Source organism: Plasmodium vivax, chromosome 1 (assembly GCF_000002415.2).
Source record: "Plasmodium vivax chromosome 1, whole genome shotgun sequence".
Lineage (NCBI taxonomy): Eukaryota > Apicomplexa > Aconoidasida > Haemosporida > Plasmodiidae > Plasmodium > Plasmodium vivax.
In genome coordinates this window covers 188323-205471 of record NC_009906.1, presented here as the reverse complement: position 1 = coordinate 205471, position 17149 = coordinate 188323, and the positions used below count along the sequence as shown (strand labels likewise).

The 17149-nt window shown below is 46.1% G+C and overlaps 2 protein-coding genes across 2 annotated transcripts, besides 6 other annotated features; both read left to right on the top strand.

Annotated features, from left to right (window-relative positions):
* Positions 1-685: 685 nt before the first annotated feature.
* Positions 686-3908, top strand: PVX_087820 (hypothetical protein, conserved; the record flags this gene model as incomplete). Its single annotated transcript, XM_001613375.1, has 1 exon — positions 686-3908. One exon carries the CDS (start codon positions 686-688, stop codon positions 3839-3841), a length of 3156 nt encoding a protein of 1051 aa, XP_001613425.1. The 3' UTR covers positions 3842-3908.
* Positions 3821-3847: a microsatellite.
* Positions 3874-3899: a microsatellite.
* A 962-nt stretch (positions 3909-4870) lies between the features above and the next one.
* Positions 4871-4895: a microsatellite.
* Positions 4896-6836: 1941 nt separating this feature from the next.
* Positions 6837-15307, top strand: PVX_087815 (endonuclease/exonuclease/phosphatase domain containing protein; the record flags this gene model as incomplete). Its single annotated transcript, XM_001613374.1, has 2 exons — positions 6837-14485; positions 14692-15307. 2 exons carry the CDS (start codon positions 6837-6839, stop codon positions 15305-15307), a joined length of 8265 nt encoding a protein of 2754 aa, XP_001613424.1.
* Positions 14839-14895: a microsatellite.
* Positions 14913-14934: a microsatellite.
* Positions 15308-16479: 1172 nt separating the features above from the next.
* Positions 16480-16612: a microsatellite.
* Positions 16613-17149: the final 537 nt, after the last annotated feature.

Genomic DNA, 17149 nt, shown 5'->3' with positions numbered 1-17149 from the left:
TAAAAATGGGGGATTACCTCACCTTTGTTGTATTTCCTGTATGCTCTTCCCATATGTGTTCACCCCGCATGAACAGTTCGTTTTGCTTTTCCATTCTAAGAGCATCTTCTTCACTTTCCGTGGTTTAAAAAAAAAGGTACTCCCCAAATGGTGGAGAAACAACAGGGCATTTTCACCCTCACTGAGTTAAAATATTGTTAGGCGAAATTTTAACGCTTCTTTTTTTTGTGATGTCATTTTGGTTTTGCCATTTTTTGCCATTAAGAAAGTAATCACTCTGGTATGTTAGCACCGGGGGAACCTTTTCGACCCTCACGTTTGATCGCAAACGTCGCAAGTGAGGGTGTAGGTATGTGCACATAGCAATATGCTACTCAGTGAGGGGTAAAAGAAAACGGAAAAGCGGCGCGAGATATTTTATTATGCGGGAAGTTATTTAAGTGACGTCGCGCGGAGGGCACAGATGATGTGACTCTATTTAATCGGAAGAGAAGAACCAAGGCGAATCTTCCTCTTCTTCCTTTTCTTCCCCTTCCACATCTGTCGCCACACTGGTGCGACGCCCAATACCCATGTGTATACCTCCTGCTGTGCTCTATAATGCCAAAAGGGGGGCGGAGAAAAAATGATCAGACGTCCCTATATTCGCAGCCTGGTGAAGGGGAAAGGGCACTCATTTTGCAGAATGTTCAAGGGGATGTTAATCGGCAGGAACAGGAACAGCACTGCTTCCGCTGGGGGGGAACTGCTAAAAGAGGGCCAATCGCGCGAGGGTACTGACAGGAGGGACGACCATATTGAAGACAGACGGGATGATCCCAGGGGGAAGGGCCCAAAGGCGAGTCGCGCACATATCAGCAGAACAAACAGCAAGGGGGTGAACTTTAAAGAGGGGCTCCAGAAGGCAAGCTTCCTCGAGTTTAATTTTAAGACGGACGTGTATTTGAAGCTGAACGAAATGAAGATTTTCACCCCCACGCAAATTCAGAGGAACGTAATACCGTTGCTGCTGCAGGGAAGGGGGGACTCCACGGGGGGAAGCGGCGAAGTAGCCACGTACGAAGGGAACGCAGATGTGTATAGGGAAATAGTGAGAAGGAGAAGTTGCATTAATGGTTACTTGCGGGAGAGTTTTAACGTGAGGGGGGATTTTTACGACGTGGGGAAGTACCAATCAGGTGGGGGGGAGAACCCCCTTGGGGAGTACCCCCTTGGTAGGCACGCCAATCGCAGCAGCGCCCCGCCCCCCGGAGAGGAAGCCAACCGGGGAGGAGAAAAAACAAAATGCTTCAACGACGTGTACGTCATCGTAAGTCCAGATAACACGGGAAAGACGCTGAGCTATTTCCTTCCAATATTAAACAACTTTTACTTGAACAATGAAAAAATTATGAAGAGCCTATCGAAATTTTACCATTTCCTAAATAAATATAATTACAAAAAATTTCGAAACAAACTTTTTAGGAAGAAAGAAAAGTTAAGATGTGCCAACAGGAGAATGGACAATTTATTTTTTCACATAGCGTATGAAAAGCGCAGAATACGAAACAGGTACATATATATGCGCAGGTACAAAAATTACAACGTCAGCAGGAGCTATGTAAAAAATAAAAAGAACAATGCACTTAACTGTTTGAGGCATAAGAAGAATGTTTTCTTTCCCTATGCAGTTATTTTAACAAACACGAGGGAAGCTGCCTTCGAACTTTTTTCCTTTTTAAAAAGTTTTGACGTAAATATTGAGTTGCTCGCGGGGGGATACATGTACAAAAGGAAGTCTGTTAAGAAGTTTCACGTGGAGATGCTACCTCCTCTGGGTGATGGGGGGGGTCAAGACATGGAATATGCGGACAACCTCTACCACTCGCATGGGGAGGATCCCCTAGGGGGGTACCCAAATGTGCGAAGCGAGTTCATCAAGACCAACGATTTTTTAAAAAAAATTAGTAAAAATGTCAAGCGAAGAGCCAAGGCAATAAATTACAACGTCGACATTTTGGTTGGCACGCCCGATAAAATTTTCGAAAAAATAGACAACTGTAAAAATAAGCATTTGTACAATTTTAAGTTTTTAAAGTACATCGTCGTGGAGCAGGCAGAGACGCTGTGCAATGCGTTCAACGAGGGGAAGCTGCAGCTTGTGCTTAACCATATAGGGAACTACACCAACATGTACTATTTTAGGGGGGGTATTTCGGCTGATGATCAGCACACAGGGGGCATCCCCCGCGATGTTCTCAAAGATGATCGGTTAGGGGATCCCCATGACGATGCGCGCGAAGGACAAAAAAAAGGCTTCGACTTGGAAAATGAAGAGGCGCCCCGGAGTACTCGGCGGGGGAGACGCAGGAACAGTCCAAACCAGCATAAAAGGACTGACATGGCGCTGGGAGGGGGAAATAATGAGGAGAGCCCAGATGGGTGTGAAGAAGGTGAAGTGGGGCAGGCCACCGACGCGGGAAGTGATGTGCGCAGTGCCTCCAAATGGTGTGATGGGGAAGGAAAAACGGGCGAGGTGTTCATGGGAAGCAGCACCAATGGGGAGAGCCCCCCCGAAGAGGCCACCCCTCGCAGCAGCGAAAGGAAACCCGCACAGCAAGAGGAGCATGCCGACCGTGGCGAAATCATCCGGCTGGTGAACCGCGGAGGGGCCGAAAACGAAAAGAACACCCTGGGCTCGAACATCCCCATAGCCATATTCGTGTCGGCGACGAAAACGTTTTGCATCAGCGAGTTTCTCGCCAACAACGTGAGGAGCAAACACATCCAGGAGGTGATACACCTGAAGAGCCACGACATCAGCTCCGAAATGAAGCACATATTCATTAACAGCAAAAATAAGGAAAAGACAGCCCTCCTGTTGGAGCTTCTGAACAGCAAGGACGCGCGGAGCAGCGCCCGGATGAAGGGGGAGGCACGAAGCGGCCATTTCCCCAGCGGGCCTATCCTCAGCAGGCATTTCCTCAGCAAACATGTAATTTTCTGTAACACGAGAAAAAGCGTGCAGAATGTTGCAGACCTGCTGACCGAGCTCAAGTACAAAGTGAGTTGCATCCACAACGAAATGAGCTACAAGGAGAGGAGCCAAAATTACCGACGCTTCAAAAAAAACAAAACGAACATTCTGGTATGCACAAATATCCTCAGCAGGGGAGTGCAATTTGAAAATTGCCACATAATCAACTACGACATTAGCAATAATATCAATGACTATATTTACAAGTCAAGCAAAGTGGCACACACCAATGGAAGTACCGCTTGTAGTGGAAGAGGCAACTCGCTAACCTCCTTCTTTGGCAAAAAAAACACATCACTAGTTAACGAAATAATTGAAAAAACGGCGGACAAGAAACAAATCATTTTTCAAAACTTAAACAAAAAAGTTAGCAAAATGTTGAAGCTGCAAAATATGTACTACGATATTGTGAAGAAGAAAAAGAGGTATCAGAAAAAGGGGGGGAGAAAAGCTTTGCATATTTCCCCAAGGAGAAATTGCTTAAGCAAAAAAAATAAAATATTATCCAAAAAGCTGTACTTTTATAATAAAATGAATGTAGAGCGTAAGCGATTGATTAAGAAGGGAATTCTCAAGGGCCATGAGAAGATCCCCAGATTTCCAAACAGAAAAGCGGAAGTCTACGACAGCAATGAGTATAACAGTATGCACAGGCTGGACGACGGCGCGCTGCAAATTTTAGCCAAGAAAAGAAAAACCAAAAGGAATAAAAAGGAGGAGGGGGCACACTATGAGCAGGACACCATCGTTTTGGACACCATGCCCACTTACGAGGAGGAGGCGAAGGCCAAGGAGAAGCGCCACCAGAAGAAGACCTACTTCTAGGGAAAGCGCCTTCTCAGAGCAGAATAGGGGCGAAATGGGGCAAACTCGAAGCCAACTCGAAGCCAAATCGGGTTGCACATCGCATGGTGGGGATCGCCTTTTCTTAGCCTTAAAATGGAATAGGAGAAGGGCCTTACTACATTTTGCCCATTACACCATCTGTGTAAACAGCTGCAACGAAAGGTTGCCGAACAGGCCAAACACACTTGGAAGCACGCGACCGTTTCGCTGCAGCGTGGAAATGAGTCTCTGCAACATTTGTGTCAGTCGCGCTGGGAGTGCCGCACGTGAGGAGAAGCACACAGCAGGGAGGGGGTACTTTTCTCCTTTACTTTACACTCATTTTTGTAGCTCAACTGTGGGAGTTTTTTTTTTTTTTTTTCTCCACTTTGTGTAACTTCACATGTGTACGTGGTAACTGGTACGCCGATGGCGTGGTGACACAGCCCGTCGTTTTCAGATGAACAAACACAGATCGTGAAGCAAAGAAAAATGCTTGTGTGACCTTACATCCACATATGCTATGTGCGGCTGTTCGACGGGAAAGCGGTAAGGGAGCTTCCATCCCAGAAAATGCAATGTGATCTTTTTCTTTTTTTTTTTTTTCCCCCCCCGAAATGCTTTGTTTTAAGAAGTGAAAAAAACTGCGCCCCATACGACGCGCCCAAGTGGGACAGTTCCCCAAGCGGATGTAACGCTCGGGAATGAAGAAACCTGTGCGCATATTTCTTTCCCCTTATGAATCGTCTAAGCAGTGCGAAGCGATCTCTTTCGTCGGCGATGTGCGCTTGCGCAGGTGCATGCTTGGGAGGCACTCGACGGGGGGGATGCGCTGGACCATCACTGCATACGATCGCGTCGCGAAAATTGGTCACTCTGACGATGGCGATGATTGCGGCGATAATCGCTGCGATGACTGCTCCTAGGATGCCATTTGTGCCTGTGCCCTCCCCAAGCGGAAGCAGCAAAAGGTGATTATTTCGAGGGGATAAATCGCTACACAAAAGGGCGCAATTTTTTAAATGCCCTCTTTGCCCTTGATATTTATCACAATCACTTGTCATACGCCATTTCAACTTTGTGAATTTCGCACAAAAGGTATTTTTTGTCCCTTTGCATTTCGCTTAACTGTTCAAAATGGCAAAATTACACATCAAGTAAGTTTAAAGGGGAGTTCTTCGCTTCGGTTGGAGGAATTTTTTTTTTTTTTTTTTTTCATTTTTAACAAATTTTCTATACCGAATAGACGAAAAAAAAAAAAAAAAAAAAAAAAAATTTTAAATGCATGGATAAAGGAATAATCACTCGGGAAAAATTCCAGCAAAGGGAAAGCATATAAAAGGTTAAGCAGTGCGCATATGTTCATATGTACATTACATATTCGCATGTATACCCCAAATGTACAAGTTTTTTTGCGTAATTTTTTTAATTTCTTTTTAAGATACTGCGAAAACTTCCGTGTTGTTCCTGTTAACCCGCCTTTTTATGAAACTTACCCACTCGCCTCTGCGTTTTTTGAATGAATGAGCGAGCGCGCAAGCGGATGCGTACCATCGTATGCATACCATCGTATGCATGCCATCGTACGCATACCCCCGTACGCATACCCCCGTACTGCGTACCACGCACCATGTACGACACACGACGTATGTATGTTCTGAAAGTTTATGCATTTCCCCCCCTTGTTTCTGTTTTATGCGGCGCGCTGCTGAGCGTGTAAGCGGCCGCGAACGTTCGCAACTGTGCACGTGTTCATTTGCGTACAGTTCACCCCCCCCCAATATTCGCACGCGCAACACGGGCATTTCGCTTTCGCATCATCCTGCGCGTAGCCTGCATCCAGGCGAGTGAGGTGATCGAGTTGAGAGGCACGAACTCTGGTTTTTCGCCCCAACGTGCATTAATGACTACACTGTGTATGACCCCTTCGAGCATACAACAGGGCATTTTACCCTAACGAGTGCGTAGTGCACGTATCTTACCCCCATCACCACACAACCATTCGCAGCAGCACTCCTCCGAGCGCGCGAACAAATGGGTGTAAACCTTTTCCGCACGCTCAAATGTGCACATAACTTCGCACTGTGTGTTTATGCCCCCTTTAAAAGGTGTGAATTCATCCCGCAAATAAATTTTGTTTTATGTTTTTATATGCCTCTTAAATCGTTACACATAAGTTAGCTGAAAAATTGAAGCTCCATTGACCGCAGTTGAAGGACAAGAGAATTGCTCCCTTTAAAATGACCAAAAAAAAAAAAAAAAAAAAAAAAAGTGAAACGAGAGATGATGAAAGAGCTCATTTGAAAAAGATAGCAAATGTGTCTTACCCATTTTTGAAGCGCATAGCGAAACTGTTGCTCGATTAAATACTTCCTCCCCTTCCAGGAGTGAGCAATTTCTCCCTGCGTAGTGGTGTGTGTGAGCATTTGCGTTTGGGCCTTGTTTTATCGCGCCCGTGCGCACGTGGTTAGAAGTGCTTATATGGAAGCGCTTATACGCAAGTGCGCATTAACATGTGCATGAAGATCGGCGCGCTTTTCAGCGGAACACACCTCCCTATGGGCACCCACGCGTGCAGATAAACCGATCGGTCATTTATCTAATGCGAGAGGATCTGTTAATTTATCACTGCGTTTGCGTTGCGTTGAGGGCGTACACGTGCAGGCGTTTCTGAGGGCCTTTTTTTTTTTTTTCTGTACTTCACCTTTGCATTGTGCATGTGGAAGGCGTGCCAATCGGTTGCGTGGTAACAAGGCTGGACAAGTGGACACACCAAAAGGATGAATTTTGTGAAACGGACGTATTTGCTCCTGCCCGACCTGTTTTTGTTTTCCCCCTCGAATTAATTTAACATCGCCCCGTTGATTTGCTGCGCGTACTGAGCGGAAGGAGCGTACGGAGCCACCATTGCGACACCGCGCGTGCACGACGTAAGCATTTCTCTCCCCCCACCACCACACCTCACGAACATTTACATCCCCACCAAGCAACACTGATGAATGCATACAACACTGAAGGGAGGTACTTGCTAATCATATACGAAAAGGTATTTAAAATAATTTACATAAAGCATTTAAAAGATAACAAAAATGAGAAAGTCAAAGTGCCATCTCTGTTCATTTTCCGAGAAAGTGGAAAGTGCACCGAGAAGTTAATAAATAAAGACAAAATTAGGAAGAAGAGTAAAAAATTTGGAAGCATCATAAGTGAATTAATCATAGACAATATAATCGGTTCCATCGAAATTAGAAACGAGTTATTTCTTTTTGTAGTTGATAAATGGAAATTACTTTGCAAATTTTTTTACCTTAACAAGTATAGGAGCATATATAAGATAGAGAAGGTGCATTACATCCCTTATAACATTAATATTGTTTCCTTTAATACCATCATTAGCAATGCGCTCAACGTTGATGATAATGCCAATAGTTACTTTATCAACCACCTGGTCAACCACGAAGATATAGGCAAAGATTTTGAGGTCATAAATAACAGCAGCCAGAGTCACAGCACGGCGGCGGCCAGGCGCGCCGCGAGTCCGGGTGACCACCGGAGTGGGAGCGGCATTGGCGGCATTGGCGACATTCGCAGCATTCGAGGTGGCAATCATGGCGACCGGGCTGGCGACGCCCCGCAGAACGCGAACTCGAACGACCCCTCCTACGAGCCAGACAGCTCAGATAACGAACTGGAGAAGGGCTACAAAATGGACGAGGATAATCCGTACAATAAGCATTTCGCAAACAAAAGTGGCAAGTTAAATGGGGAGAGAACTACAATCGGAAAGAACCAATTTGGAGGCGAATTCGAAATGGAGGTCGAACCCATGAACCATAGAACCCACAGAAGTGGCAACTATAATAAGAAGGAGGAGAAGAATAAAAAGATCCTCAATTTTAATACTGCGAAGAGGTGGCTGACCAACCAGTTCAACCACAAAAATCTTTTGAACATCATTTCGGACATAACGAATTATGACGGCCGGGGCCTCGGCGAGGGGGGAGGGAGGCCTGCCCCGCGGGCGCAGCTAGGTGAGGGTGTCACTGGCGGTGTTGCAAGCGGCGTTACTGGTGGTAATACCGGCCGTACCGTCGGAGCTCCCAGCAGCAGCCACACCCACCGCGGAATGCAGCGGAACGAGGAGGAAATGATGAACACCAACTCGTCAACGCTGGACGATAACGAATTTATGATGCAGGTGCTGAATGATAAGGAAAATTCCTCTCGGCAGGAGAATGGGGGCATGCCGAGCAAAATTGCCAACGGTGAGCATAACTACTGCAAAGGAGGAGGATCTGGGGGAAAGGAGAATGGCAGCAGCACCTACGATGCCAATAGTAATGACGGCAACGCACGTTACGGTAGGAGCGACCATCAAAGTAGGAGGACGGAACCACACGCGTCTTATACAAATAGGGAAGATGCTCACAGGAAAGAACCCATCGACTCTCCAAAGATAAGCATTAACTTGATTGACGATTTGTTTACAGATAGGAAGAAGGGAAATGAGGAGTCGCCGGTGGGGGGAGACCAAATGGATAGGCAAGCAAACGAGTTAAACCAGTTACTGCTTGATGGCGCGAAGGGGTCGTACCAAATCGGAGCAAAGAATGATCAGAATAATTTTATAAACTCTGGGGGGAATGAGAAAAGGTCTAATCTGTGCCCCCCTGGGGGAAGCCTTCCCACTGGAAAAGGCAACCGAGTAGGCACAGAAGCAGCAGTAGGAGAGGTTACCACGAACGGGAATAACGACAGTTACTACCAAAATTTGCTGTGCATTTATAATGATGAAAAGAAGGGAGCGGCGAGCTCAAGGAACGGAAGCACTAGTGGTAAGGCTGAGCAGGATAAAGGCATATCAACTGAGAAGGGGAACAGCTCGGTTAGGGATTCTTCGAAAAATGCAGCCGCAGAAAACAAGGGAGACCTGAAGGACCTCATTAACAACTCCTATTTCAACGTGAGGAACAACCTTGTTGTGGTGGAAAATAGCGAACACAGTGAGAAGAGGAACTCCTACCCCCTCAGCTTCAAAAACGCAAATGACGAAAGTGTCAAAGCGGATGAGAAAAAAATGAACATAAAAATGGACATGCATAAGATGTTAAAAATGATACAAAAAATTCTGACCGTTCATATGTACTACTCGTATGACTATGACCTAACGCAGTGCATTCAAAAAAAAACGAAAAAAAATATCGAAGAGGTAGATGTAGAACCCATGTTTTCTTCCTCGTCCACTCATAGGAAGAGGTCCTTCCTAAATGTCAGCGAAAAAAACTTCATGTGGAATTACCAAATGATTAAAAAGGTTAAGTGCAAATGCAAAATTGATGACAATTGGTTCTGCTCAGTAATTCAGGGCTACATTTCGTACACCTATATTGAGATGAATAGGAGGTGTTTGGAGCTGCTTCTCATTAGTCGCCGCTCCTCCGTCTTGGGAGGCACGCGATTTAATAAGAGAGGCATCAACGATGATGGGTATGTGGCTAACTATGTAGAGACGGAGCAAATTGTGAGAATTAACAATAGGAATATTACCTACTTGAATCGGTTTGATAAGGCTAACATGGCTGTGGATAATGTGAAGAAGGGCAGTGAAAGAGGGGGCTCATCTGTGGGCACCGATTTGGGAACCCCCAACAGGAATGAGGGGAACAATTTGAAGGAGGTCCAAAGTAGTAACACTATGGGAGGAGCTCCCCCAAAGGTGCTTCCCCCTACAGTGAGTACGCAGACTGGTGGAAAGAACATTCTTGAGGGTGAGTCGTCTGACCCGTTGGGCAAGATGTCCCACCCGCTGGAAGAGGAGAAGCTGCGAAATGGGGAAGTCACCGCCGAAGCGAGTGCTAACAACGAAAGGGTTGCCACGGGGGAGAGCGGCGGATCAAGCCAAGGATGCATCAACAGTGATAGCAATTTCGAAAACAGAATAATCTCCCTAGTCCAAATAAGAGGGTCGATCCCACTCTTCTGGAAGCAGCATTCCATGTCATCCCACGTGAACATCCAGCGATCTTCACTCCTAAGCATCAAGGCCTTTAAGGAGCACAACAAAAAGTTGATTACAAATTATGGTAACAATATTTACTATATAAATCTTCTGAGCCAAAACAAAAACAACGAGAAGAAGCTCACGAAAAAAATGATCGAGCTGATTAACTATATTAAGAAGGACAAGCATTATAAAGAAAAAAATTTTATTAACTACATTGAGTATGACTTTCACATTTCTGTGAAGAACAAAAGTTTTGAAGATGCCATGAACGATTTTATAAACAAGGTTCTTCTCAAGGAGATAAAGAATGTATCCTTTTTTATGGAAGCGTCGAAGGGTATAATCGAGGGGGAGGCCAACACGAACGGTAGTAGTACCAACCAGGTGGGCGAAAGCTACCCCTGCGTTTTTCAAAACGGGGTGTTTAGAACTAACTGCTTGGATTGCCTGGACAGGACCAACGTCTTCCAGTACTACTACACGTTGTTCTTCATCCTGTACGTGTTGCATGTGTCCAAAAATGACATCTTCTTAAAGCCAGTGAAAAAATCGCACCTGTGTTTTTACAAAAATTTTAATACCCTGTTTAATAGCAAGAGCGTGACGGTAGTGACTACCCTGCCGACGGACAGCTACCTGCTGGAGCTCTCTGAGAAGCCCGGCGTTAACAAGAATTTCGACTACAGCAAGGGGAGCAGCAACAGTAGCGGCAGCTTGTTCGAGGACTACTGCTATGTCCACGAGGCGGGAAGTCCCCCCAATGTGAGCGGCGCGAATGTAAGCGGCGGGAATAATGTAAGCGGCGGGAATAATGTAAGCGGCGGGAACAACACGAGCAGCGTGAACAACGAGAGCAGCCTCAACAACGCGAGCAGCGTTAAGAATGGCGGGAGCAACCTCCACAACGGCAGCAGCGGCGGCGGCAAGAGGGACTGCCTCAAGAGCGAAATTATGAGCAGAATGGAAAAGGAGGAAAAGAAGCACAGAATGGCCTACAGCAATTACGAGCGGGAAGACGAAAGGAAATTTACCAGTCGACAGGAACAACCCGATGAATACGTACACATTTTAAAACATTTCTTTAAAAAGATGTGGGTGGAAAATGGAGATATTATTAGTACCCATTACACAGGCACGGGGAGCGTCTTCTCTTCGCAAATCAATGTAGGAAGGTCTTCCCTAAGCACAAACATTGACCATGCGATCAAATCCATTGAGAGATTTTACCAAAATAATTTTGAGGATAATTTCAGACAGGAATGCATTGATATTATTTTGTGTACAGGGAAGTATAGCAAGAGCAAGAGGAGGAACTTCATAGGGGCCGATTTTAACTATTTTTTAAATTACGGCAATTTTATGAATAAGGAGAGCTTCCTCGGGTTGAGGGGCCGGAACATGGGCCTCTCCATTCCGTACCTGCCCTATGGGAGGAACGCGCAGGCGGATAAGGGGCAGACGGATAAGGGGCAAATCGAAGCTGAGCAAGATACCTCTAAGGAGAATCACCCAAGGGGAAGAAGCAAACATAAGTCCCCCGAAAGCAACACCAATAGCAGCGATTCGAGTGAGAATGCGGTTGAAAATAGTAGTAGTCTGCTCGAAGAGGAGCGAGACGAGGATGAGGGGCGCCTGTCCAGGGGGAGAAGCAAGCAGGGCAGAAGTAGAGGGCCCAGCAAAAACGCAGAAAGGAAGAAGTTGGAGGGAAGGAGGGCTAAGGAGAGACATTCAGAGGTGGAGGATCCTCTCAGCAAAGGTGTAAATTCTGGGGATGACAAAGGGGAGGACGATGCAGAGGAGTCGGAAGAGCAGCAGGAGGAGCGGGAGCTGCACGAGAACGCACACCAGTCACCCCACTCAAAGGAGCCGCGTAAATCGCACAAATCGGTGAAGCGGGCCAAGATGAAGAAGACGAAGGTGCACCTGGCGGAGAGCGAAAGCAAGGAGGTGGTCCCCCCGAGGAGGGAAAAGGCCTACGGGAAATCCACCTCCATGAGTGATGTGTATTCGCGAACAAATGTGGGCAACGAGAGCAGCGCGGAGAACACGCTAAGCAGTAGCAGTGGTGGAAGCGGTGGTAGTGCTGGCAGCGGTGGTAGCGGTGGTAGCGGTGGTAGCGGCGGTAGTGCCGGCAGCGGAAGAAGCAGCTCGGACAGCAACGCCCATAAAAAGTGGAAGAAGAAAAAGAAACGAAGAAATGTAAACAAAAAGGGCAAGGAAAAAAAAAACAAAAGCGATCTAGTGTACATGAAAAATTTGTATAAAAAAAAAAACTATATATACAACGTGAGGAATAGGAACAAGTACAGCGACTACCTAAGTCACGATTTGATAAATCATTACTACACGGATTTTGATGAGTCGAAAATGGGCAGTTCACATAGGAAAAAGAAAATGACCAATAATGATTATGAGGAGAAAATTGTAAAACTGTGGGCAGGCACATGGAACTTATGTGGAAATGACTTGTACGAGCTGAATGACATATCTTCGTGGCTGAATCAGATTAACGAGTGCATCGACATGTATGTGTTTTGCTTCCAGGAGGTGGTCGAGTTGACTGGCTTTCGAATTTTGATGAACATGAAAGACAAGTTTAAGGAGAAGAAGATCGAGCAGAAAATTACCCAGTCGTTGGCGGAGATGTCCCAGAGGCAGAAGGAAATGTACATTAGGAGCAAAATCGGCACCAGCGCGTACTTTGCGAATGGCACGATTAATGGTGCGGGCGCGGGGATTAGGGGTGGCCCCGAGCACTCCGCATCCGCAGTCAACAGCCACTCCGCAGTCAACAGCCACTCCGCAGTCAACAGCCACTCCGGAGTGAACAACCACCCGTATGATAACCACGCCGGGGTGAACGAGGGGATGAAAAGGGAGGACTACTACGAAAACTGCTTGAAGTGCTTTAACGAGTCGTACATGTGCGAGGGGGCCAGTGCGGAAAACGCGGAAAACGCGGCAAACGCGGCAAACGCGGCAAATGCGGTAAAAGCGGCAAATGCTTCCAACACTGCCAGCGCTGCCAACGCGGGGAGCACCACCCAGAGGGGAGAGAGGCGAAGCTTCGACCAGAATGGCGTCCTTGACATTTCGAAGAGCTGCTTCCTGAACAATTACTTCAATAACTTGGAGGAGGACCGGGAGCAGGCTCACCCCCGTTTCTCCGTCGCGTCGGCTTCACCGAGCGCCCAGGATGAACAGAGCAAGTTGCTCAATCTGAATATGCTCAACATGAATACGATGGCCCACGAGGACCCCCAGAGTAGAAGCCCCCCCTCAAGAAAAAGCGAAGATTTCATCTTTTTACCTGACGAATCAGGCAAAAGTGAGGTAGCGGGAAATGCCCCCCAAAAGAGCAACCCCCCCACGAATGCGCAGCAAAGAAATCAAAGCAGCAATGTGCTGAACGTTTTGGAGGACCGGGAGAATAATGGCGGCAACCTGCTGGGGGAGCACCTGATGAAAAGCAATGAGACGAATATCAGCTCCAATATAAATGAGCTCTTTGACAGTAACCCTGTGAGTGGTTCCAATAGGAAGGCAAACAATGGGGTGTGCAGCAGCAGAGACGTCTTCAACTTGGTAGATCATACCTACGGTGCAGATAACCACGTGGGGGGGAGGCATCCCAGTGGGAAAGAAGCCGAGTGCAATTCGAGCGATGTGAATTTGCAAAACAAAGCGAACATTGAAGGGGATAAGCAGTATCGAGGGGGAAGAGACACACATAGTTATGTAATGCGGAGGGAGGAGAACCTCAAGGACGATACAACGTGTGGCGAACCTCAAAACCGGAAGAGAGCGGACACAAACAGCTTTCACATTTCGAGCATTCAAGATGTTTTTCAGGAGAATCAAAATAGCAACTCGGTCAATTTGATACACCTGGGAGGAGACGACATGGATGGTTGTGTTAGAGGAAAGAAGGGTGCCAGAACGCACAGCCACATGGAAGGGAGGAACACGCAGAGGAGCGGGGCCTCGGATGAGTATCCTGGTAGTGATTCCAAACGGGGGGAAGAACAAATACCCTTCAAAAGCAACGACATGTTTTTGAAGAACGAATCGAATAAGTACTTTTTAAATTTGAAAAAATTTAAATATGTGAAGCTGAAATCTGTATCCATGATAGGTCTCTTCATCATCATTTTTATTGATGAGGGGCTAGTAGACTACATACGAGAAATTGAGGTGTGCAAAGTGAAGGTTGGCTTGAAGGGCAACACGGGCAACAAGGGAAGCGTGTCTATAAAATTTCGCCTAGGGTTTAACTCCTTCTGTTTTAATAACATCCACTTGGCGTCAGGCCAAACGAACATCTTCGAAAGGAATAGCCAAATGCAAAGCATTCTGAGCAACAGCTTCCAGAACCAAGAGCTGAATAACCTCTTTAATTTTGACTATTTCTTCGCATGTGGGGACTTTAATTTTAGGATAAACAAAAGTCACGAGGAGGTTTTCAAATCGATTGCGAATAAAAATGCCAACCAGCTGCTCAACTACGATCAGTTCATTTACAACAAGCTGTATAACATCCTCCCCTTTTGCCTCTTCTACGAGCACCCCATCATGTTCAACCCCACGTACAAGTACAAGAAGAACTCCAACATGTACGACGTGCGAAGGACCCCCGCCTGGTAGGTCTAGCGGCGTAGCGGCGGTGGCAGTAGTCGCGTCAGCGTAGTCGCGGCAGCGCACGCTTGTGTAGGCGCGATTTCTTGTGTCATTGTTTATTTTTTGCATTTACCGCTACACATGCCGCTGCACATGCCGCTACACACGCCGCTACACACGCCGCTTTACATGTCGCGCCCTCATTTGCTCGCGTTTCCCCCCCCCGAAGGTGCGATCGGATACTGGTGAGCGGGAAGCTAATACACCTGTCGGAGCTGGAGAAGAAGCGGAAGGAGCACATGGCGCAGGCGTTCCAACCGGAGAAGGACGACGTGGTCAGCAGCAAGAGCGGCCAGACGAAGCACCCCCCAGGGGAAAAACAACTCGCCAGCAACCATCCAGAGGGTGATGACCCGAACGATTTTTACCATAACGATAAAATATATTTTAAATACCTAAATTACAAGACGCACAACAATTTCTTCTCAAGTGACCACAAGCCAGTTAGTGCAGTTATAGAGTTAAAAGTTTTTTTCGACAAAAAGGACATCGAATATAAGCTTCTCAACTCGTACAGTATGAAAACGAATGATGACTTTAACAGTTATGCAAAAAATTCTAGCAACACGAGCAACAGTAGTAACAATAAGAACAGCAATTTGTTGGACTATTTTTTCCCCAATAATTATGGCCTAAGTAAATATACTGCTTACCCCATTTCGCAAATTTTGAATTACTCAAATAATTTAAATAGCAAATTTAAAAACGAAATGCATGACCATTCGTTTCATGAGGATGCGATGAAGAATGTGGATCGACTGGACGATTTTTCCTGCGCTAAGTGATGGCGGGGGTAGCTTTTCTTTTGTAAATTTTGAACGGGGGGAAGTGGGAAAACATGAGGAGATCCTCGATTTGGGCGTTGCCGCTTCCCATTTGCGTGTTCCAGCCCGTCCTCCGCAATGCGTAAATGTTTACCCGCTTCAGCATACGTGTTAACAGTGGGGGGCGCCAACCCACTCAGGGAAGAAAAATATCACTCATTTTTAAACGCGTAATGAAGGGGAATACACATGTGCTGAACATATATGTAGAGTCTTACGCGTGGGGTGTGAAGTTAATTTGACTCCACCCGCCGGTGTATTTTTCTTTTCCCTGTTTTTTTTTTTTTTTTTTTTTTATGTGTATATTATTTGTAAACTTTTTTGTTTTCCTTTTTTTTTTTTTTCCAAATTTATATTTTTATAAATTTTGTTTTTCTCTCCCCCCTCCTGCCTCTGAATATTTTTACGTTGACACGACCATTTCGTGTGTATTATGAATAACATGTTAAGATGAAATTTACTTTAACGTATACCCCTCGTTTATTTTTCACATCCCCCCCCATCATATGTAGTCCATTTGTGAAGTGACGGCATTTGTAATTTTATCGAATGCGAATTTGGAAAAGTGCCATCTTGTGTGCCATGCCACGCGTCCCATGTTGGGGGTGGGGGGAGAAGTGGAGTGTGCCAATCCGTGTCCTTCACGTGTACGTTTACGTGTGGGCGCCCCGCCCCGTACGTGGGTACATGCGAACAGGGGGAGTTATAAATTTATTTATTCATTTATTTATCTACCTCTCTATCTATTTATTTATCTATTTATTTACCTCCTTCTGTGTTCACTTTTTTTTTTTTTTTTTTTTTTGTATGCATTCTCTGCGCTCAGCTGGCGAAAGCAAACGGGGGAACAACGGGGAGTGATCAATAATTAACGCTTTTGAATCAGTCCACACTCGACTCATTGTTTTAGCGCGCTAGCCTTTAACTTATAAAAATGTGTTTTCGCGTTTAGAGAAGCGTTTCCATCTTCCTCAGCTTCGTCTGCCTCTTCGTCTGTTTTTTTTTTTTTTTTTTCCGTTTCGCCGCGATCATTTTGCGCCTTTTCGTCTTCCCCATTTTTTTCTTTTTTTCAATTTGCACACCATTTTGAAACGTTTCTTAACACAACGAATTGTTCAAATGAGGACAAAAAGAAGAAAAAAAGGGGAATTTTTTTATTCCTTTAAAAGGGTAGGTATATCGATTGTTACGGTGTCACAAGGGGGTATAAGAACCGGGGAATGTGCGCCTCGCCATTTGAAGAGGCATTTTTAACAAAGTTGTTCCGTCACGCGCATGCAACATGTGTGCGCATCCCATTCATGGGGTAAAAAAAATACGGGTGTGTTAACCTGCTCGTTTGCGCTGAAGCGGATCAGCCAATGGTTCATTCGTTTCAAAAGAGGCACTGTGAAAAACACCTCCATGGAGGGATGCATATAGGGGGGCACACGTTTCAATTGTACGTACGCATCTTTTGCACGGGGGTCCATGCGGGGGTGGCCTCTTAAGGAAGCTTTATGGGCTACCTTTCGATAAGCGCAAAAAATGAGTGCCCTCTTCGGGATAACCACCTGGAAATACACTTCCAAATGGGGGAATTAAAACACTGTTTTTGTTACCCAGTTTGTCTTAAAATGAATGGCGCGTCAAAATGATGCGTTGCGGGGGGGAAGGAAAAGGGGAAACGCGGCGCAGCACAGGGAAGCGAAAATTGAACGGAACGAGTGTGGGAAAATGCAAAGGGCCTTCTTAACGGGAGTGCCATTTCGCGAACCCATTAATCATCGCATCCGCGAAATGATGCTTGTGTGTTGAGGCGCG